Source organism: Patiria miniata, unplaced genomic scaffold (assembly GCF_015706575.1).
Source record: "Patiria miniata isolate m_02_andy unplaced genomic scaffold, ASM1570657v1 HiC_scaffold_18, whole genome shotgun sequence".
Taxonomy (NCBI): Eukaryota; Metazoa; Echinodermata; class Asteroidea; order Valvatida; family Asterinidae; genus Patiria; species Patiria miniata.
In genome coordinates this window covers 15,884,096-15,907,514 of record NW_024037056.1, presented here as the reverse complement: position 1 = coordinate 15,907,514, position 23,419 = coordinate 15,884,096, and the positions used below count along the sequence as shown (strand labels likewise).

At 39.4% G+C, this 23,419-nt stretch overlaps 1 protein-coding gene across 1 annotated transcript; it reads right to left on the bottom strand.

Moving 5' to 3' along the window:
• Positions 1 to 786: 786 nt before the first annotated feature.
• LOC119724867 lies at positions 787 to 21,717 on the bottom strand. Its single transcript, XM_038196154.1, has 4 exons — positions 21,591 to 21,717; positions 14,839 to 15,271; positions 2,581 to 2,876; positions 787 to 1,484 (listed from the first exon to the last, which is right to left on the bottom strand). Exons 3-4 carry the CDS (start codon positions 2,792 to 2,794, stop codon positions 1,276 to 1,278), a joined length of 423 nt encoding a protein of 140 aa, XP_038052082.1. The 5' UTR covers positions 2,795 to 2,876; positions 14,839 to 15,271; positions 21,591 to 21,717; the 3' UTR covers positions 787 to 1,275.
• Positions 21,718 to 23,419: the final 1,702 nt, after the last annotated feature.

Below are 23,419 nucleotides of genomic sequence, written 5' to 3'. Positions count from 1 at the left end.
CAACAGCAAATTATTGGAACGACCTTGTTTCATTGTCTGGAAAACTTGAACAAAATCTTGGACTTCATATTAGCACAGCAGATTAGTGATAAGATTGTGCCTTGGATGATACAAGCATGGCATTTGGCACACAGTCAAAGTATGTCATGAGAAAGATATGTGGCCATTGGTCATTGCAGATTTGTCCTTTGAAAAAAAATATACGTAGAATAACAAGGCATGGCAGCCATTTCAAAAATCTTCAAAATTGCTTGTTAATGTACCTATATTTTTTCAAAGGACAAATTTGCGATGGCCCTGTAGCCAAACATCTTACTTAAGACACACTCTGTGTGCCAAATTCCATGCTTGTATCGTCAAAGGCACAATTCCCCCAAATATTTCCCCTGTCTGCCCCACTATGTAATCTTTTGACAGTTTTAGAACTTGACACATTTCCGGTTCCACAAAGGAAAGCTCCCAGGATCCAGAGATTCCTAGTCATAATACTGCTGGTACAAGTTCCCCTTCCGAAATGTTCAGATCAAAATCTTATCCTTTCTCCCAAGTTCTGTCTAAGAGTGTCTTCGACCATGCCTTCCCAATGAAGCACATTCTAAAAAAGAGGGGCTGATGTCTTGCTCCCAACTTTCCAATAACTTGGGGGGGGGGGGTGGGGAATTCTGCCCCCCCCCCCTAAGATCTCGGCCATCGAGTGACGACAAATGTTGAAACTCGGTACATGCATAGAGCAACTCATCAGGAACATACCCAAGAAATTTCATGACTATAGGTCAAAGGGTTTTGGAATTATGGCTAATTAATTATTCATATGTACAAATAATAATTGTGCTCTGTGTACACGACGTATATGGTAAAGTTCAGTTTTCATGGCGCGTAGCATTGGAAAAGTTTTTGCTGCGCGGCAACCCCTCGTCCGATTTTATGTTTTTGGTTTCAAAAAGATGCGCAAGGCTCGAGGCTAAAAAGTCATAACAGCTCGGGTCGCGAAAACAAAAACATTTCAAGGCTATCGCGGAAAAAGTTGGCCCCCCCCCCCCCCCGGCCCTTTTAGGGTTAAAATCGCCATCCCGCAATGTACGTTACAGCAGCGTTCCACCGAAACAAACCGAATTTTAACTGGTTATCGCAATGTGTCCGCTGTTGATCAGTAAAAGCTGAAACTTTTTGAGTCCTTTTTGCAGCGAGTAGTGAGCGGGGAAGGGGGGGGGGGACTGGGAAAGCGAAAATTTCAAGTATGAAACGTATTCCTGCATTGGTGTCTCAATGCGACGCTCAAATAGACTCAGAGAGTGGATTCCGGTTCCTGGCCTCCTCCCGACGGTTGGGTATGTTGATGGCCTCGGAGTCCGGTACGTTGATGGCCTCCTTGGATATCGAGCGCGGCATCCGTGGGGACAGGGGCGGGGTGCTCGGGGGCGTGGACTGAGGGCTGGACATGCTCCGGGTGCGACCGATGATCTCGCTCAGTCGCAGCGGAACGGCTGGGAAAACAAAATAACGAAGAACAACGAAACGAGGTTTAGCGTCGGGAAATGAAATCGTTGAGCAGTTGTTTAATCAGTGGGGAGAAGTGAATACCGGTAAATTTTTTCTTGTCCTGTCCAATCAGCTTCCTGGCCTGCCGAGCTCATCACTGACTGCTTACGTCTCCAGTCATCTTGAGACGTTCCTGTTTCTTTTGAAAGGCCAAGAGAGCTGCAAGACAAGATGAGATGCGAACAACGGGGGACAAGGGGCAGGGCAAGGCAGATCTTCCTTGGTACAACAGAGAGCAACAGATAGGCAGGACCATCTGAGGCGATACAGTGACTTAGAAATGTCTTCCAAAGACGCGAGAAATAAACTTAAGACAGCTTGAACCATTACATGTTGCAGCTGGCACGATTCGCAGGGGCGCTGTGGCCCAATGGTTACGGTGCTCGACATTCGTGCCACGGTGCTTGGGTTCGAACCCCGACAGGGAAACATGGTGCTTGTGTTCTTGGGCAAGACACTTACTACAATTGCCTCTCTCCACCCAGGAGTTTAAATGGGCACTTGTGAAGGAAGAAACCAGATTGCGCTGATCTCGAGCTGCTGCAGAAAATGGTCTTATTGCCTGATTAACGGGGGTAAATGAAAGGGTATCACGGTGCTTGTGTTTCTGGGCAAGACACTTTACTACAATTGCCTCTCTCCACCCAGGAGTATGTATGTTAATGGGTGCCTGAAGGAGTTCAGATTGCGCTGATCTCGAGCTGCTGCGGAGACTGATCTCACAGCCTGATGAACAGGGGTAATAATTGTGAAGCCCTTTGAGAGGTTCTTGCTACACCGGGCTAATAATAATCATAATTTGGGAGGCTAATCATCCTTACTCGCAGCTGGGATGCTGAATTGCGAAGGACGCGGCTACAACGTGGTCGGGCCACTGGCACGTAAAGGCGCCTATGGCTGCCGGCCACATCGACCCATATATGACCACGGAGCACAGCCTGAGATCAAAAGTGTTTGATTTTTTTTAGCACCATATTATTGTTATTTTTTTACAACAGTAAGTGGACTAAAAAAAATTATCTGAAGAGCTAAGCTTCTTACTTGTGATCAAGTGAGCGAACGTGTTAGATCTGGCATGATCCACGGGGGGCAAGATGGGGGGCGAGACGGGGGGCGAGACGGGGGGCGATTGAGGGGTTTGCTGGGCATTGCCGGCCTGTTGCATCTTGGCCTCGCGAGCGTGCTGTTTCTGGAGCTGGTTCAGACGACGGAGGCTGTCCGGAGCCACGAAGCATCCACCGGGTATAGTCGACATGATGGCTTGAAGGTTGTCGGTTTTTCTTCGGTGTCTAGGGAAAACGGAGGTCTTGTGCTGGAAGATAAACACAAGCCGGGACCTGCGGGAAAAAGAAACGAAGGAAAACAGTCAGTGAATGAAGATCTGTGATTGGTTAACTGCTAGCTGGAAAGGAAATCAGGCTAGTGACGGGAGAAATCAGAGATTTCAAAATCAGTTGTCTCATTTTTTTTTCCTTTCACACTTAAACACGGCAATCCGATCACACCAGAAGTTCCCACTCAGTTCATCATCATCAGACGTCGTAGGCTACTGTCTGTTGACGCAACAACCGTCCACTTCTTCTGAGTTGTGTGGCTGGTGCAGGGGTGATTTTGAGTCGGTGCAGTGCTGCAGCAGTTAGTTCAGCAAAGGTGAGGCCACTCCACTTGGTGAGGCCGTCGATCCAACGGAGTTTGGGTTGCCGATACCGCGACGGTTTCCAAGTGGAGTTCCATTGAGCACTGCCGCGTCAAGACCACCCTGTCGTACTGCATGACCAAGCCAAGCGGCTTTCTGTTCTAGGATTGTGTCGGCTCAGTCCAACCAAAGAATGACAAGTGAGGTGCCGCATGCAACCTCTCTGTGCTGATTGGGTATGATTAGCGGGATTCAATGTCCATGGGCACCAAAAAAATAAAACACTCCAGAGCTGGCCGTTAAAAAAAATATGGGTGAGCGCTCTGATCAGTCGAATGAGCAAGCTATAAGCTGCTAGTGAGTGAATAGAGTTAAAATTCAGAAACCGTGGAACAAATTTTGGGATGTACATACATAGCGTTGTCCTCTTACGCTACAATTGTGTTACAAAAAACTGGTATTTAAATGCATGCGGGTGATCAATTTCACAGCATAGCACATGTGTGTGTGTATCATGTACATGTACATTACATGAACCAGTATGTACATGTATAGTCACAGTGGTTTATTTCATATTGATTAATGTACAAGTACCGGTAGGCCCACTGGTATGCATGTATAATGCCCTTTTGTATGTAAAGACTTATTGTCCTTTGTTCATTGTATTTGATAAGACGCTAGCTTCTTTTGGTTAATGAATAATAAATGCGATCGACGCTTTCAATTCGCCGGCTCATTGAGGATTCATACCACATGGGCTGTTCACAGCACAACTGCAATACATGTCGTCTGCCATGTCATCTATAGGTGATGGTTCACTATATGACGCATTCACGCAGATAAGGGGGCACAAATGAAAAAAATATCTCACAAAATAATCAGCAGAGGGTTTGGGTCTCCGAGATTCCCAGGGCAACAGGGTCTACATGTATGTGATATGTTTGTATAATTTGCCTAAAACCACCCCTAAACCCTAACCCCCTAGTACCCGTACAGGCATGCAACTGCAAATTTAGAAAAAAAACGAGGAAATCCAAAACACACAAGACTTTGTACAGTGTTTTTCTATTTGTAATGGCATTCATGAGAAGTCAAAAACAAGGAAATCAGCGGATCCGGGGAAAAGTTGCACGCCTGACCGGTAGTTCCCCAGGACTAACCTTCTAAATCCAACAGAGTCTGACGGTTACTCATATGAGTTTCCTGCTCAATCCAATACAGTCCCACACAATCCAACTTGCAAAGTTGTTGGCTACCTGAACATATAAAATGACTGGCATGCTCAATCCAACAGAATCCAACAGGGCCTTGTTTTTCTGTTTGCTGCTGGATCCAACAGAGTCCAACTTGGCATTGTTTACCAGTACCCAACAGAATCTGACGCTGAATGTTTTCAGTTGCCTGCTGAATCCAACAGATTTCAACGGGAATACAAGGGGTTTACAATCCAACAAAAATCCAACTGATAAAACAGTTGGACCATGTTGGATTGAGAAGGGTTAGGGTTAATATACCCATTACTTTTCTTCTGCAATCTCAGGAATTCTCAGGTAAAATCTCAGCAATTCCAGATTTCAAGTGCAATTTAAAAAAAAAAAAATCTTCGAATTAGGAAAAATCCTAACAAATCTCATCCCTAGGTACATGTATGTAAGAGACGTCCTTACAATGTTGACAAGAGATCTCACAAATATTTTGAGATATTTCGATATTTCAAATATTTCGATATGGTGAATATTCAGAGTTTGAAAAAACGAAGGTTGCATGTACTTATGTAAATCTGGTGTTTCTGAATGAGTTATTCAAAAAAGCTTTATCGACTTGTAAATAGCTTTTTTTCCCACGTGCTGCATCTCTTTGGAATTCCTTGCCTGGTGTTTGTCTCCCTCCAACCTATGATCTGTCCTGTTTCAAGAGGAATGTCAATTCCTACCTGCAGCTTTTCCTGAGTACCTACTCTTCGTTTTATCTCTCTTTTTGCCCTGTACCTGGAGTGGCTTTTAGTCTTGTTCAGGGCAAATATGCTTGAAGAAAAAAAAAAAGAAAAAAAAACAAGCTGGACGTGAAAGAAGGGTTCTCAAAGGTTGCATAAAAAAGTGAAAAGCAAATTGTCAAATTCATGAATTGGCAAACACAATTCACGACATCATAGAATTTTTTTGAAATACTTTCAAAAATGTCTTGACAATTTTTTTTTTTTGAATTCCGGAAAAAGTGAAGCACTTTTCGAATTCTGATGGGAATTTAACCCTTATAAGTTAATCCTCCTGCTGTCTGAACAGTCACAGACAGTCACACAAATCAATCCTCTTCCCCTGCCATGCCTTTTACACAGGCTAGTCACCAACAGTCAGATCATATTTCAAGCAAGCACTGTGACTAGTCAAACTCAGTCAACCGACAAAAGCAGGCAAGTGGTAGGCACAGCTGGCTTATCAATCACCTACAGTCAAAGCACAGCTATATCAAGTTACATAAACAGTCCCAGCCAGTCAATCCTGCTTTATGTACCGGTAGGCTGGGAGCTCTTAACTGTTAAAAACAGTCACTTGACTGATTTTGACTGAAAGGACAACTTTGCACAGTGTGTATGGGAGGGTTAATATTATAAATATCAAAGCTAACAAAAACTGTGAAGGGGGAAACCCAAATAAGTAAAAATATTTTAAATTTTGTTAAAAAGAAACTACACACATGTATGTAAAAAGCTTATACGATTGATTTACAAAAATTACAGATTGAACTTAATTTAAAATTATATCCAACCCCCAAATTTCGCAATGTCCAAAGCAATTATTTACTTTTAATCACTGAATCAATTTGCGAGGCCACTGTCCCATTCACCACCACGTGATTAATGAGTAAACCGACGACAGAGTCCAGCAAACAGTTCAAGTCCGGTCAACGCAATATCCTTCAAATTGCTGAACCTTGGCCATACATGTACATGTTTGCAAATGGCCTACGTGCGTTTCGGCGCGATTAACAAACGAAACGGACTTTGAGTTGTCAAAATGACGCATCATCAACCGAGGCCATTCGACATGTGACTAACGAGAAACACGTACGCACACTTGAAACCCTCAGCTCACGGCACTTTACCGTAAAACAATTTCCTTCGAAATTTTTATTCATTTGCATAGAATCCTCAGGTGCCTAGATTTGTAACGACTACACAACTCCCTTCTTGAAGGGAATGTACAACATTTGCTTTTGCCGCAATTTTCAGAAATAAGTGGATTTGGAGAGTTAGCATGTTATAACAACTATCGTTAAAATGACTTGTTTCAAGTTTTGGGCTTGCAGATGCTGGAAAAACCAAGAAAACCAATCATGTTCTTGTAGTCTGTTCCCTGACCCCACTTAAGATGAAACAGAGCAATTTATAGACTTTTGGCAATTGTAAAGTCAAAGAATCAGTCTAGCAGGCTTGTACAAATGCACCCCTTCACAGGTGTGTAATCAATTGCAAAGAAAATGGGGAATAACTAATTATGAAAAATTACTGGTAGCAGCAGTTTTGGGGGGAAAAAAGCCAGTTTTCTCCAATGCTGGTCGGCCGACCAGCATTGGAGAAATACCATTTTTCTTGAAAATGTCAGCACACCAGGATCCACGATTTTACAGGATGCTTTAGACTGTCATTCCCCAACAATCTAGTAAGGTATTTCGTGATAATTTGATCATTTCGTTTTGTGATGTTTGAAAATGTTGTATCTTCCCTTTAATGTTGAAAAATGAGACCGAAGTCCTTATTTTTTTTACACACATTTGCCATACATTTAGAAAATGAAACAAGATAATTTTTTGAAATGGCCTCACATACTGGTGACCCGAGTTTGACCTAAGATATGCGTCATATTAAGCAAACATACATTGTATTGACATTGACAATACAAATGTGTGAGTTCAGATGTGCCTATTATTTTTATAATACAATACCGTACTCAAGAACAAAAAAAATGATTGGGATGAGGACATCAACACTGAACAATTTAATTCCAATAAAAAAGGACAACTTTTTGGTGAAATTACTGAGGAAATGTTACTGGGTTGTTTCTACAGGGCGAGTCCAAAAAAGGTACATGTATGTAAACCCACATGACACGTCCCCTTTTTTGTGAAGAGAAGTTCTCATGTACATGTAGCGGCGTTCAAGATTTACAAGTGTAGGATGTAAAAGCCAAATTAAGCTATAATTTAGTAACAGAATCTTTCACATCACTCATGTACTTTTCAAGTTATGGACTTTTTAAACACAAACACAGTTTTATAATTTTGTTCACGAATCACAATAAAGGTAAGTGATATTTCAGCAAAAACAAGGTTAACCGAAACTCACAACTTTGATCGACTTTTCCACCAGACACATCTATAAGCAGATTGAAGCCAACATGTCGATGGACTTGACGAAAATGACCAACTCACACAAACTCAAATTCTTACATGTAAATCAACTTACCGATATATTGAAACTACAGTGGAACGCCCCTATAACGCGTATCGCACGATCCACAGGAATTGTTCGTAATAGCGATCAGTCGGTAAAGTGATTTTAAGCTGCCGGTGCTCCGGTACTCACTTTTCAATAAATAGCCCCTTCAGAACTTCACCCTGCACGCCCTGGTAGTTACTGAAAGATGACTTCGAACACGTGCCGACTATTGAATTAAGATTACAGTTTTTGAGCTTACTATCTATACCAATGGGTGGCTTTCCCCTTCTATTCCTTGGGAACATAATAGCCACTTGTCACTTTTCTGTTGACATTTTTCAACAACAATAATGTTCGGTACGTTTTGCGCACACAAATCGGGATCCAAGGATGATGTTCGGTAGAGCAAAATGTTCGGTATACAGGGCGAGAAAAAAAAAACGAAACCCAAATGTTGGGACCATTGTTTTAGAGAAGTTCTGCATGTAGCACTTTCAAAATCTAGGATGTGAAAGCCCAATTCATAAGCTTTCTTTTAGTACAAGAAACATTCAAATCACTCATGCACTTTTCAAGTTACGGAATTTTAAACACCACCACCGTTTTAATGTTCTGTCCACGGATCGCAAAAAAGTTCAGTGTTCTTTCAGCAAAACGAAAACAAATCACATAGGGATGTGTGTGAATTGTTTTCGTTTTGCTGAAAGAACGCACACCTTTTTTGTGATCCGTGGACAGAACCTTAAAACGGTGGTTGTGTTTAATATTCCGTAACTTGAAAAGTACACGAGTGATTTGAATGATTCTTGTACTAAAAGACAAAAGAAAGCTTATGAATTGGGCTTTCATATCCTAGATTTTGAAAGTGCTACATGCAGAATTTCCCTAAAACAATGGTCCCAACACTTGGGTTTCGTTTTTTTTTACTCACCCTGTATAAGCGGTGTTCGGTATAGCGACGTTCCACTGTACTGCTTTTGAGCCAAAATAAATTGCTACATGCCGGTCCATGTACATATGTACACGTACATACATTGTATTGTACGTGGGATTTAACGCTATCTTCATCCAAAATTTACACCGAAGCTTTTGGAAATTTACATCTATATTTAACATTGTACTGTACATTTTAAATGTACATAAAAAAAAGAAAAAAAAAGAAAGAAAAAAAAAGCAATTGTAGACATTGTTCTTAGGGTTGAATGGTCGACTGTACACCGGTCAAAATCTCTCCTTCGATCCCCCCTACATCGAATGATAAATCCCCACTTATTTTCTTTTCCTTATTCAGCCATTGAACAGGAACAAAGCCTTTTGTCAATACTGCAGCAGTTCATTATTTCCGTAAGTTCTTTCCAAGGACTGAACTTGCGAGACTTTGTTTCTTCTGTTGCGGTCAGAATGGCCTGCAAGACTGTTCCCATGGAAACTATAAACAAAATTGGTGGGGGATCCGCTGGGGAATTTGATACAATGGATGAGTTTGCACCTCCGAAGGTTAAAAGTTCAGGCTTTTATTTTCACCAAAAGTAATTGCACAATTGCACATGCACCAGTTAGTGCACATGTTCACAGTAATTTATGTACACTTGTACACGTGTATACATAGATGTACCGTGTAGTACACAGATACCAGTACATGCACAGTACCGTATGTACGTGCAGTTGAAGAGTATATTTTTAAAACGCGACATATCCATTTGAAAAAGCTGACAGTTAGGCCAAAAAAAAAAGTCTCCGGTTTCTGGTATGCGCGCGTCGACGTAGCCATGCGCGTCGGCAAAATGAAAAAAAAAAAATTTTAATAAAAGATGATGTCCCAAAACCGCCAAACTCACTGGTTTGACTGGAATACTGCTGCTGCACAATTTTTACGTGTTTTTAGATTGGGTTATGGTCGAGAATAAGCTTTATGTGGCCTCTCTGGACTCCCATATATTTGCACTAAGTTTAGTCGGGCACCATTTGCAGTCATCAGCACACATTTGAAGCAAAAAAATCAGGTAAAAAAAACCAAAAAAGCCGCGTCGCCGCATCACTTTTTGGGCAAGCTCCATACCAGAAACCGGAGACTTTTTTTTTTGGCCTTATGAAACTTTAACCCTAACCACCCTAACTCCATCAAAATCTATCCCCCCATTTTTGGTGGATTTTGGGGGACTTGGTCCAGAAGGTCTAGCATGGCTAAATATTAATGGAGTATGATGGACTTGGGCCTAATGGCCTGAAGCAGTGCTAGGGGTATCCGATTGATTTTGCCTAGCTTCCTGTACTGCTATTGGGATAAAGCCATGTGTAGCAAGTCCATGCATGTCAACCAGTGCGTCAGTGGTGGATTCTATTATGTCATGTACAGTTTTGTATTGGACGCACAGTGATTGATGGATTTTGATGGAATTGGTCCGGTTCCTATTAAAAGTCACTCAGAGGGAGTTAGAGTTAAAGAATAAGAACAATTTAACAGCTGTTACTTAAAGGGAATATACAACAAATTTGCTTTGCTGTAATTTTTAGAAATGGGTTTAGTGGTTAGTATTTCATAGCAAATATTCTTACACTAACCTGTTCAAAGTGAAGTGGTCAACCACTCCAGTCGCAGACTTTCAAAAAAATCCCACAAGTACAATTTACAAAACAAACCTTCCAACAAAATCCCAGCACCTAGCGCATGGGTGTGTGATGAAGAAATGAACATACGTGGGTGACAGCTGGATTAAACTTGTTTTTACGATCTGTCTTATCTTTGGAATAATTTGGGTAAATATTTGTAAATTATCGGGTAAGCATGCCTGAACTCATGTTTTGTTTTGTTTTTATAACGAGCGACCTTCCTGCAAAAATGCCTTTAGAGGGAGCAAGGGTTAAAACCTTCACCTGAAATTGACCTGTAGGGTTTTAATGGTTTGTAAAAGTATTGTTTTGAACACTGACTATTTTCCAATTCGGATAACCCTAACCGCCCTGAATCCTTCAAAATCCTCTTTGCCAAAGTGGAAGAATTTGGAGGATTGAGGTTACATGGCAAAAGTGCATTACTGATTTTGTAGGATGCACTTTGTCAAGGTCTTGGGCTGGACCTTGTGTTGTTTTTGCTCAGCCATGCATAAATATAGGCCTGGATTATGCTTGAAATCCTCCCTACTGCTCAAGGATGTCACTGGCCAAGCCTCAACATATTGCAGATTTTGCAGGATTCAGGCAGTGGTCACCCCTCCACGGACCATATTCAAGACACAATGGAGGAATTTGCAGGATTAAGGCTATATGCTATTTTTCCATGAAGCCAATCAGAGGATTTTGCAGGATTGAGGCTACATGTACATCCTAGCAAAAAGGCCTAGGGAGTTTTAATAGAATAATAAAACAACAGCGCCCTCAGCAGTTTATGAACGGAGTCAAACACGTCAGGCTCACTACTTTTTTGTTCAATGTGTCAAGAGCTGACAGACGAGACACACTTGTCTCGGTATGCAAACTGGCCGCTGTGAAAGATGTAGAGCTATGCACCATATGGAGCTGTGCTGAGTAGAAATTAAAGACGACATGAACAGCGGTAGCGAAAGCAGGCATTACCATAGACAAATAAAGTAATGCACAGTCCACGTACAGGGCGAGTAAAAAAAAAAAGGAAACCTAAATGGCAGCCCCTATTTTTGGTAGAAGGCCTGGAAATTGAAAACGAAATTCCATGATTTTTTTTTCCAGGTCACCGGAACCCAAGAATGCGGATCCGGTGAGGTGGCGTTCAGGATGAATTCTTTACGGTCAACAGGATATTACACACTACAGCGATCATCTGGGCCTAAAATTATGGTCTTGCCATATCTGCTTAAAAAAATTATTTGCAAAATTCGGACGGGAACCCAGTGAGTCACAAGTAACACTGCACGACGTTTTGACAGTTAAGGCCAAAAATAAAATACCGGCAGTTCTGCTTCCGATTACATGGCATTTGAAAAAAGGTAGGGAATTTTTATTTTTTTTTGGAGGGGGCATTTTTTGTGTGTGTACAATCATATGGAGGTGTCTGCGCGTAGTCAAGGGTAAAAGGTAGTAATTGATGATTTTCTGTTTTTTTCCCCCATCCCCCCCCCCCCCAAAAAAATAATTGGGTAGCAGCTGTAAAAATACAGTAGGTAGGGTAACCGGAATTTGAAGTATTATTTTTTTGGCCTAAACTGATTTAATCCTCGTCTGGAACATAGTGAGCCACTAGCTTAGCCATTAAATAAATGTGTACGCTAGTGATTGGTTCCGAGCGGTTTTCCGCTTAGCGCATAAACTGTTCTGCTAATAGCCTTCTCCCTGAAGTTGGCCCCCGGCATGTTTCTGCTCCAGTTATGACAAGCCAGATTATATTTCACCATACGAGATGCGGCTATGAATGAATACGCCATGTACAATCCATATAATGACTGCTATCGCAAGACCTGGTTCGCATTATCATAACATCTCTTCGCAGAATTTTCCCCGCGGTAATAAGACCTCTCCCCCCCCCCCCCCCCCCCCCCCCAACAACCAGGACGAGCTCACAAATTGATCAACGTCGTCTGACTGAGTTGGCAGGTAATCGAAGAACGGGGAAGGAAATTTGAGCACATTTTGAAATCGTCCCTGCCAAGTGTTGAAAGCTGGTTATGAACATTGAATAAACAGCCAACATTGAAGAGGAGATTTATTACTAATAAAAAAAAAATGTCCAAATGATTTTTTTTTTTTGATTTAAAAATTGAATTCTGAAGATGGTTTTAACCCTAACCCTTCTCAATCTTTTTTTTATTATTATTTATTATTATTTTATTAAAAACCACAAATCGTGACCCAGCGTTGTTTATGTTCAGGCATGCATAATTGAGCCCTGCATTATGCTCCATATCATCCGCACTGCTTCTGAGTGTAATCAGCACTGCCTCAACCCATTAACAGTGATTGTTGGAGGATTTTAAAGGATTGAGGCAACGGTCACTCCTCCACTGAACAAGTTCAAGAATTAATGAATGATTTTGGAGGATTGAGGCTGAATCCAATTTTTACATGGTAACAACTGGAGGATTTTGCAGGATTGAGGATGGTTCCTAGCCAAAAGGACCTTGGGGTTATCCGGTTAAAGGGAATGTACAACATGTACATCATTGGCTTATGCTGTAATTTTCAGAAATGAACTATTTTAGGGGTTAGTATAATAGATCAAATTATTGTTACACTGACATGCTTGAAGTTTTGTTTTCGAAAATGCTGGAAAACCAAGAAAAACAAAACTGTTCAATTAGTCTGGTTCCCTGACTCCACTGAAGATGAAATGGATCAATTTATAGATGCCGGAAAATTGTACGCTAAGGGAACCAGTCTAGCTGACCTGCACCCATTCATGAACATAAAACCAATTAGCAAACAAAATTGGACTGAAAAAAAATGGTAAATTTGGAGCAGTAGTGAAAAATAGTTAGGTTTTTCCTACGGTGGTCGGCCGACCACCGTTGGAAATGTAAACAAAAATATAATATTCTTGAAATGACTTCACACCAGGTGCCATAATTTTACAGGATGCTTTAGACTGTCATTTACCAACATCCTGTAAGGTATTTCGTAAAAACTTGGTCATTTTATTTTTCGATGTTTGCAAATGTTGTATTTTCCCTTTAAAGGTAGAGTCCATCATTTGCAGCCATCCGAAAAGTAACTGGCGTAATTATTGTTGAAAAACTAACTTGGTTGAAAGATAGTAAGGAGACTAAACTCCCTGTGAAATTATTCTTTCTGGGAAGCTGTCATTTTGAAGTAATCAACGAAAGAAGGCATTTCCAACGGTGATTCTTAAGAAGCACCGTAGGAAAATTTAAATTAGTAGTTCGTTTTGTTATTCAGCGCAGCGCGCACAAGTATTCGAACGACGCACACGCGCGCGCGGTTGTTATAATTCGTCGGATCAGTGCGCGACGTCGCGTATAGTTGCAATTCAAAACAATTCAAAACATGATTCAGCAACTTTTGATTTGAAATTGAGATCTTAGAATGCTGTTTTTCTCGGAATGTACAGCTGAAGCTTAGTTGAAACTTCATCAGGTTAGATGCTCAGTATCCTTCATTAGATTTTGAACTCTTTTGTTGCTTCAAACGAACAAAATGCACAAATTACAAATGATGGACTCTACCTTTAAACTCAAGTGTACTAGTTTAAATAGGATGGCTTTAATTTGACAATAACAGCCTTCAACCAAAATTGACATACATGTACAGATACCAATACGGTATATGTACATGTACCGGTATCCTTGATTTAATATCAATATTTTTGTACAGAGGTCCCACGTACATGTACGACTGAGGTCACGATCCTTCACCTCAATATAGAGCACACACTGCAACCTGGTAACTTCCCAAAAATGATAAATGTTTGTTATCTTGTAAGCCTACAATGTACATAAATCATAAGCTGTGTTTACATGAAAAAAAAGTACATGTATGGCCTCGAGAAAGATTTGGCTTGGATTATACAGCCTCTGTCAGTTTTTATTAAAACCAAACAAACAAACAAACACAGGAACCTAATTTACATACACGTAAAGCGACTAAGTGAAATTTTTTGAGGACGATGCATACATGGACTTAAATTTACGTACGTACACTTTACATGTACAATACATGTACTGTTGTACAAATGTAGAATAAAATGTAAATTTGTACTCAATGTAAAATGTAGATGGGTCATTCTATAAATTTGGGGTCCACTTTTTTTCCCGTCCCTGTTACATCTGACATCTATGATTGTATAATTCTGATGCACTCCTTAATGCAGTCATCCTCCAAGAGTGATTATGAATAGCAAACTACCTACCCAACAAATAAACAATCATTTGAAGTCACTTTTAATGATGCTTGAATGGCAAATTACAAAGTACCAAGGTAACAGGGACGGGAAAAATGTCACACTTTGGACCCCAAATTTATAGAATGACCCAGATTGTAAACCCGGTAATTTGTAACAGTTCACATGCGATCATTAACACCTTTACTTGCGAAAAAAATCTGCACAAAATTTCTGTGCATACATGTACCGTACATGTACATGTACATGTACATAATTTTCGATTTTAATTTTGCTGATCTTTGTTAAAGGCCCAAAACTGCCCTTTTGGTTACGAGACACACTCTGTCACACTCGCTAACATTTACGATTAAGGAATTAATGTTCTGTAAATAAATAAAATCATAATAAAAAATAACTTACCTGACTTGCAACAGCAGTCACGCCGAGAAAAAGGCTGAGAAGTGGAAGGGATTTTTTATTTTTTTTAAAAAGGCTCTACGTCGAAGTCTACAAAATGTTCTTCAAGTTTTGCCGGGGGAGGCTAATCCCGGAGGAATGCTAGTCCAATATTTTGATGATAACTTGAAGTAGCTTCTCAAAATAATCGGGGATCATTGTTTCTGGGGAACGGTGTGTCCTAGCGTAAACGGCCAGCACGATGAAATGGAGAGGACAGAGGAAATCTGGTCTGACCGGATCGCTACCAGTATAGAGACGAAAACTGGATGTGAATTGAACAAAGTTCTAGGGCTTTTGTAATGGCAATGATTTAGGGTCGGTGTTGGGCACTTCTGGTCGTGGTCGACTGAAGATGTCAGGAATGCTTTTTGGGGGAGCTGCACGGTAGACGGCTCTGAAAAGACACAAAAAACAGCCACAGTCGATTACATTGTTACATGTATTGTACCTGCCTAGGGGGAATTTGGGTATCATAGTGAGGGGGGGGGGGGGCAGGGGGGGGGGTGTTGTGTGCCACTTGACATGTATTTATTCAGAATACAAAGATTTGGTTCAAGTGAAGGGCGAGAACTGAATTCATTGGATTAAAAAAATACAGAACAGACCTTGTGTGCTTACAAGACATTATAGTCATGTTCCCTAACGTGGCGCACTTCAAAGCTTACCCAACTTTCCTCGTGTAGTGTTGCCAAACCTCTTTGGCAACAGTGCCTAGAACTTGATGAAATTTCACTTTCTGTGAAATTTCAGATAAAAATTTTGCTCTAGCTAGATGCTACGGGCGAAAAATCAAAGTGCGCCACGTTGGGGCTGCGCCACGTTGGGGTACATCAACAATACCTTTAAAATACGTTGAGTGGAATGTTAATTTAACCATGTACATGCTCTGTATATGTACATTACATGTGTGGCTTTCTTTTTCTCTTTGAAACAACAACTACCTGTTCTGTACAGGAAATGTTTACGATATGCTACCCGTGTACAATGTAAGTCAACCCTCCTACGCAAACACATTCTGTGCCAAGTTGTCCTTTCAGTCAAAATCAAACAAGTGACTGTTTTCAACATTTAAGAACTCCCAGCCTACGGTACATGTACATATACTGCAGGATTGACTGGCTGGGACTGTTTAAGCAACTTGATACAGCTATGCTTTGACTCCAGGTGAGTGATAAAACAGCTGTGACCACAACTTGCCTGCTTTGTCTGTTGACCCAGTTTGACTAGTCACAGTGCTTGCTTGACATATATATGACCTGACTGCTGGTGACTAGCCTTTGTTAAAAGTATAGCAGGGAAGTGGAATTTTGACTGTCTGTGACTGTTTAAATAGCAGGAGGGTCAGCTAAAATATAAAGCAAGACATATATAATGGTTATAAACAAGCAGATCTGGTCAGGATGTTTATAATGCAGCGAAATTCCATAGTTTACGACCTAAACATACATACATGTACATGTACAATCAGCAATACACAGGCCATACAAATACTGGTACATATACCACAGTGACCCTCCTCTGATCACGCATTGAATGCATGGGATAGATTACTCATGGTTCAAACACTGTCAAACAAGCCACCTTGCAAGAACTGGACATGCTGTTTTGCTGGACTAGGGAACAATTCTCCATAGCTCAATACACACAGTGACACAAAGGCCGATTGCCCTCAAAAAAAGTGGGGGAGGAGACTTGTCCTCAAATAAAAGACAGTTTTCTATAAAAAATACTGGCGCTGGTCCAAATCAAAGGACAGGGCTAGAGTCGAGGTTGTTATTACTCAGCTGGGGGGGGGGGGGGGAAACGGTCCAAAATTGTCTTTATAAATACTGTCTACTGATCTTTAAGTACATACATGTACATGTATTTAAAAAACATATTAAAATGGCCAAAATTTTGTTTTAATCAAAGTGTATTGGATCAAAAAATGTGTGGAAAAAAATATTAAAATTTGAGGATCCAGGTCTGTTAGGGTTAAGTGACAAAAGTTTTGAAAATTTAGGCTTGAGTTCCGGTTCATATTTGTATTTAAGCAGACCTATCTACCGGTAACTTGAGATAATTAAAACCCTCCTATGCAAACAAACATTCTGTGCAAAGTTGTCCTTTCAGTCAAAATCAATCAAGTGACTGTTTTGACAGGCCCAATGTAAGACTAAGAGCTCCCAGCCTAAATAAAGTAGGATTGACTGGCTGTGCCATACCATTTGAAACAGCTCAGGGTTCGAAATTAGCGGTAGCCCGCTAGCCAAATGCTAGTCAAAACAGCGGCGGGCTAGTCAAACTATTCCTTAAGTAGCCCGGCTGGCGAGACAAAAAAGTATTGGGATACAGCACAGATGAACGGACAGGGAGAAACAAATTATTAAATTCAGAAAGAAAGCCTCATCAATTTGTGTCTAATTTTATGGTTAAATTATTAGTTCTGTTTATTAAAAACACTGACAAAATTGCCTCAGAATTGAGCCTGAAAATACGGCATTTTGTATTTGAGCCAACAAAGAAAGGCGGGCTAGTGAAAATGCCCCCAGGCTAGTTAAGAGTCTGTTTCAGTAGCCCGGCTGGTTGGTGAACAAAAAAGTTAAAGTCGAACCCTGCAGCTATGCGTTGCCTGTAGGTGATTGATAAGCCAGCTGTGCCTACCACTTGCCTGCTTTTGTCTGTTGACTGAATTTGATTTGTCACAGTGCTTGCTTGAAATATGATCTGACTGTTGGTGACTAGCCTGTGTAAAAGGCATGGCAGGGGAAGAGAATTGATTTTTTTTTACTGTCTGTGACTGATCCAATAAAAGGACGGTAAATGTTAACATTGGAATTACAATAAAGGGGCACACAATCTTTTGTAACTTTTTACTTGGGGGGGGGGGATATGACCAAAATTTGTTTCAAATTAGCAAATGTCAACATTCATGACATTGGACTGAAATTGTGAACAAACAAATCCAAAAGCTTTATTTGTCATTTAATTGAATTTAAAATTTTTATAAAAGGAGGGCACACACAAAATGTACACATTATTAATGTTTTCTTTTTTTCTATAAAACCATCTTTAGCTTAGTCAAGATTCGACTTTCACTAGAGCACCATAATTCTGTTTTAAAAATAAGCAATAGTATGATGCATCACTGTATAATTTTGTTGTAATTTCTCAGAGCACGTTCTGACTTTAGTCTACCGTATTTCCTATTGATCAACATTTCTCCGATGACGCATTTTCAACGGCGTACCACGCACCCTCTTCAGAACAGTAATTGAGCGGGGGAGAGCTACATGTACATATACCGTACCCTTCACAACCAATGCCGACCTAGACGCAATTTTCGGGGGTATCGTATTTCGAGGCCGATCTTCGAGAGTGCCCATACTTCAGCGTTATTGGAATCTGCGAGCAAGGACTGAGATTTTGTCCGGGGGAAAAAACTAATCAATCCTTTGCCAGAAAGACGCTTATTTTCTGCTCAACGATTGATTGTGCGAAAATGGAAACCACATATGATTAAAATAGAAGCACTTACCATGCTTACAGACTAAACATAATTATCAGTCTCTACATTTTAATTTGAAATCTGAGAAAAAGGGTGATTTAGTAAGTCATGAAAAAGCAGGGATGGACGTGCTTCTGAATGTCATTAATTAACAGTGATTGTTGGAGGATTTTGAAGGATTGAGGAAATGGTCACCCCTCCACTGAACAAATTCAAGAAAATAACGGATGATTTTGGAGGATTGAGGCCGAATCAATGTACACGTATGGTGGCAATTGGAGGATTTTGCAGGATTGAGGATGGTTCTTATCAATCCTAGCCGAAGGGGCCTAGGGTTAGGGTTTAGAGAGAACACATTACAGCTATTTCAAAGTCAACCTCCAAATCTTTTTTTGGCAGCAATTCATTGAAAAATGAAAGTCTTCAGGGTGACCCAAAAAATGCAACCCTAAAGATTTGCCTTTAAAAAAAAAAGGGATGGGTGGATTTTTATGTTTTTTGTATCAGATTAAAGCTGAGAGCGTTTTCTTTCAAATCCTGAAAAAATCTTGAAAATAGCACTTTGGGTTGCTGAGAAAATGCCAATTATGCAAAAGTAGTAATTTTTTTGATACCGTACACACAAAAATTATGGTAAGGGATTTTCACTGTACCCACATATTTGTGCATGTCCTAATCCTTACAAACAACATGGCACATAAAATGTAAATTAATTTGATGGAAATACCGGTACCTTTTATTTTGCACCTGAACAGGTGTCTCATCCTTTTAGTCCTATTTTAAACCCTTTCAGCATGATAAATATCACAAAATACCAAAGAAATTGCATAAATGAATAATAATTGCATGTAGGCTTAGAGCAAAATGTTTCACTGTTTGAAGTATTTGTGTACAGGATGAAAAATGACTACTTTTACATAATTGGCCTTTTCTCAGCAACCCAAAGTGCTATTTTCATGATTTTTTTCAGTATTTGAAAGAAAAAGGTCTCAGCTTTGATCTGATACCCAAAATATAAAAATCCACAGATCCGATTTTTTTTAAAGGGCAAATGTTTTAGGGTTTCATTTTTTGGGGTCACCGTGTACTGTAGGCATTTTAATATTCAATGTATGAATGACTAATTCCTGACAGTAAGTGACCCATACATGTAGACCGTAAACCTTTCATTTCATAATCTGCACGTACGCCGGATGTGCCTAGAGTCTTTCCAGAGAATATGGATCGATTGAAGGTAAAAATGCTCTCAACCGCAAATCTATTTAGACCAAATTTATTCCAGGCAGGTGTAATTTCACGCCAGACAAAATACAAGAAATAGAAAAATGCTGTAATTATGGGACACAGCGAGACAATTTAAGGTAAATTTAATTTGAAAAAGAATGTGCAAGCGTATGAAAAAAAAAAATGTTTTTCCTCAAAATCTGTACATAACTTGGAAAGGTCACCAATTTATTTAACTTATTATTTTGTTCAATTTACCTCAAACAAATAGATGGTGCAAGATAGCATTTGAAAAAATGAGCATGGCTCTTTTTTGTGGGGGAGGGGAACTTATTGACTTAACAAATTTCTGTTATTTTATTCTGTTTCTTTTCACAGAATTATCTTTTATGGAAGAAAGATGGAAGGTTATTTTTGAGATTTTCTGTTAAAGTGAATCTCTATATTAATTGGATTATTGAAATAAATGAATGGGTTACATGAAGTGAAAAAAACATTTAAAAAAATATGAACAAATAAAAAGTTTAAAACAAAAATTAAAGAAACTTTTTTTTTAGGGTACATGCGATGGATTTTTCATAGGAACACACATTTTGTGCAACTTTCTACTCCTCTTTTGTATGAAAACTATTTGACATCCCTTTTGGGGTTAACTTTATTGAAAAATACATTTCTTTAATTTGATGTCATTACAGGAAGACACTGTTCAGTTCAGGGGTTTTCTGTTCAAATTGTGAACCCAAATTTTGCTAATTGAAAACATTTGTGAGAAAGGAAAATTGACGACAGCAAAATACCAAGAAAGCTAGCAACTTTTTTGTGCTGTAGTAGCTGTAACATTGAGGTTTCTGACTGGAATGACATCACAGTTTTGCTCATGAATATGGAAACTTGTAATAGCATAAAAACCACACAAGGCACTAAAACACCCTTGAAAATGGCCTTTCAAAAATAAAAATCAGGTTAAATGGGACAAAAAATTGCATTTTTAAGGATTGCATTAAAAAAAATTACATTGCATGGGCCCTTTAAAACTGGACAAAAAGTAGTATCGAGGTGTCATTACAAAAAGTAATTATATTGATCACTACTATTATATTACAAAGATCAAAAGCGAACCAAATTACATGAGTGAGTCACTATTTCCTTTGGGGGGGGGGCCAAAAAATTCAATGGTAATTGGTGTGTATTGTACATGGTGTGTATTGTACATGTAGCCTACCGGTACTTCGAGAAATTTAATAGAAGTACGTGTATCAGGGTACATGCCTTACTGTGACAGAGCTATCAAGATAAATCTCACCGTAAATACTTCAACAATTCAAGAAAATCAATAGGTGTTCTGTCGTTTTGCTTGGCACTGCGAAATCCGAGTCAAAAGTTACCCTGGTGATAGTAACACAAGCGTTTGCAACAATTTCAAAGCTGAAATTCGGAAAATATTTTTCGGATTACAGAGGTGTCATTAGACATGTTAGAATAGAATTGAGAGAAGTCTGCTTTTACTGAAAATCCAAAAAAAAAAATGATACAAAAAAAAACTTGACTCTAATTTGACCGAAACTAGTACAGGGCCCGGCCCCAGCCCTGCATGCAGGCTGCACTAGTACCGGTACATGATCTCCGTCTCCGTGGGGTCCTGTTGCGTAAATTGGATTAACTTTACTATTTATGAATGTACGACGCGACGCAAAGCCTTTGCAACCATCAAAAGACTGTAAACACTCAACAATTCAAAGGTAATCAATAGGTGTCCTTCTCACTCTCGAGGCCTTACATCCTGGGCAAAATGCCGTCAACGCGTCACGCGTTCGCCGGCTGCAATGTGTTTATCGGTCACTCAAACATGTCAAAAGAATGGAGCTGCTACCGTACCGGTACGATACACACGCGTAAAGCAAGATTCTTTGTAACAAAAGTTCGGCCATATTGCTACATTTCTACAGCTAGATACGGGAGAAAAAGGCATGCATAATTGCATCACAAGTAATCAATGGGTTACCTTTCTGGAAAAGAGCTCTTCACTCAGAGAGAAACGGAGACAAAATGTGAGCACTTCTACGAAACCCGACCGCGTCAGACATGTACCATCTGTGGTTTTTGGCATTATTTAATTTTTGCACGTAAGCCTTGTGGTATTTTTTGTAGAGGGCGCACTTTTAGTTTTTATAGAGGACAAAACTCACACGGAAAGGTGATACATTACTCTCCTCAAATTGACAAAAATACATGCGAAAACAAAATAATAATCAACTAGAAATCAAAATGACCTGGAAAAGTACCGATTTGTGCAAAGTTAAAAACAAGAACGAAAACTCAACTTTTTTCTTATTATAAACAGTTTTCTTTACATTGTTATTGAATTAATCAATGAATTTCATTAATTTCTGGTACATGTATATCTTTCTTTAAAGCCTTGCTCTCCAGCATCTAATTTACTAAATTTATAGTTTCATATTTGAAATGAACTATGATTGCAGGTACATTTCTACTTCTACAAGAACCTATAATCATTCCTCGATCGATTGCCTATAATTATATAATAACCTCGTGTTTATGCAACACTACATACACAACATATAAAAGATAACAAATAACTTTTTTTGTATGACAAAAATCCACATCAAAACTTTAAGCACAAAAATGAAGAATAATTTACTATTGACAATTTGATTTCACCTTAATTTCAATTTAATTTTTTTAAAATACGTCGAATTATTTTAAGTAACTTCGGGGCAACCTCGTCCCCAGTGCTTACTTTATTTCCAAGTTCGTTTCTAATAGAGCAGGTGGTGGTGGGCGCGTACGGCTCAATATTCTGTGGACAAGAGGTTGCTTCTGGAACCTGTCCGTATTTTTGTTAGGGCGCCCTCTCTATGTCACTTTGCAGCATAGTATTATCTGCCTATCTTTTCCTGCAAGTCTCAAAGAAATACATGTTTGTATGCATCTTCATTTTTTAAAATTCAACCCCAATAGACAGAAAACACGATAAACGTCAAACACAACCTAATCTGAACATTGTGTATGATTCTATAATAATCTGCCTGTAAGTGTATTACCTTGATAAAACAAATCCCCTGAAAAAATATTGTGTTGGGGCCTGGACCTTCTGTTACATGTACTTGTAGGTCGGCTGATTAAGATTTTGTTATTTAAGGTGACAACAGCATTTTGTTTGTCTTAATACTTCATAGACTTGTTTTACGAGTCATGACCAACCACTAGGTGACATTTCAATCAGGTACGAAAGGTATTTGATAAGTTATTGTTCCAGCAACGCGTGTGTTATTATTTTTAATTAATGTTTGTCATTTACGGATTAAAACGTTAACTGCCTAACTATTGAATCGCAGTCACAATTACACACACACGTTCCTGAACCAATAACTTATTAAATATCTGTTGTACTAATAATACCAATACGACAACATTTGTTTGTTTTAATACTTCATAGGCTTTTTACGAAATTTCAATCTAGTACGACAGGTATTTAGGTTATTGTTCCAAGAACGTGTGTCATTCTGCGTGTTCAATAGTTAGGCAGATTTTCTGTCGATACTGCTGATAGACTGTGACTTCATTAATTTTTAGGCAGGTTTTTCTCCGTGATGACAAAAATTAATTGTCGGTGACGAAATAGCTTGTGTAATACCAATCAATAGGCGAAATTTCAATCCACTACGATAGGTAATGTCGCAATTTTTCTTTGATGAAGTTCTTTAAAAATCGCAACAAATTTAGTCAAAAGAATTAAAATACCTTTCTCCATTTCTCTTACTCATAAAATTTAAATATATTGGACGAGTTATTGAACAAAAGGAACCAATC

What these genes read in the sequence shown, in the direction of transcription:
- LOC119724867 (XM_038196154.1), bottom strand. Translation starts at nt 2,794, where the DNA reads ATGTCGACTATACCCGGTGGATGCTTCGTGGCTCCGGACAGCCTCCGT. An exon ending in GTTCGCTCACTTGATCACAA is followed by an intron (nt 1,485 to 2,580) that starts GTAAGAAGCTTA and finishes TTGTTTTCCCAG; the next exon opens with CCGTTCCGCTGCGACTGAGC.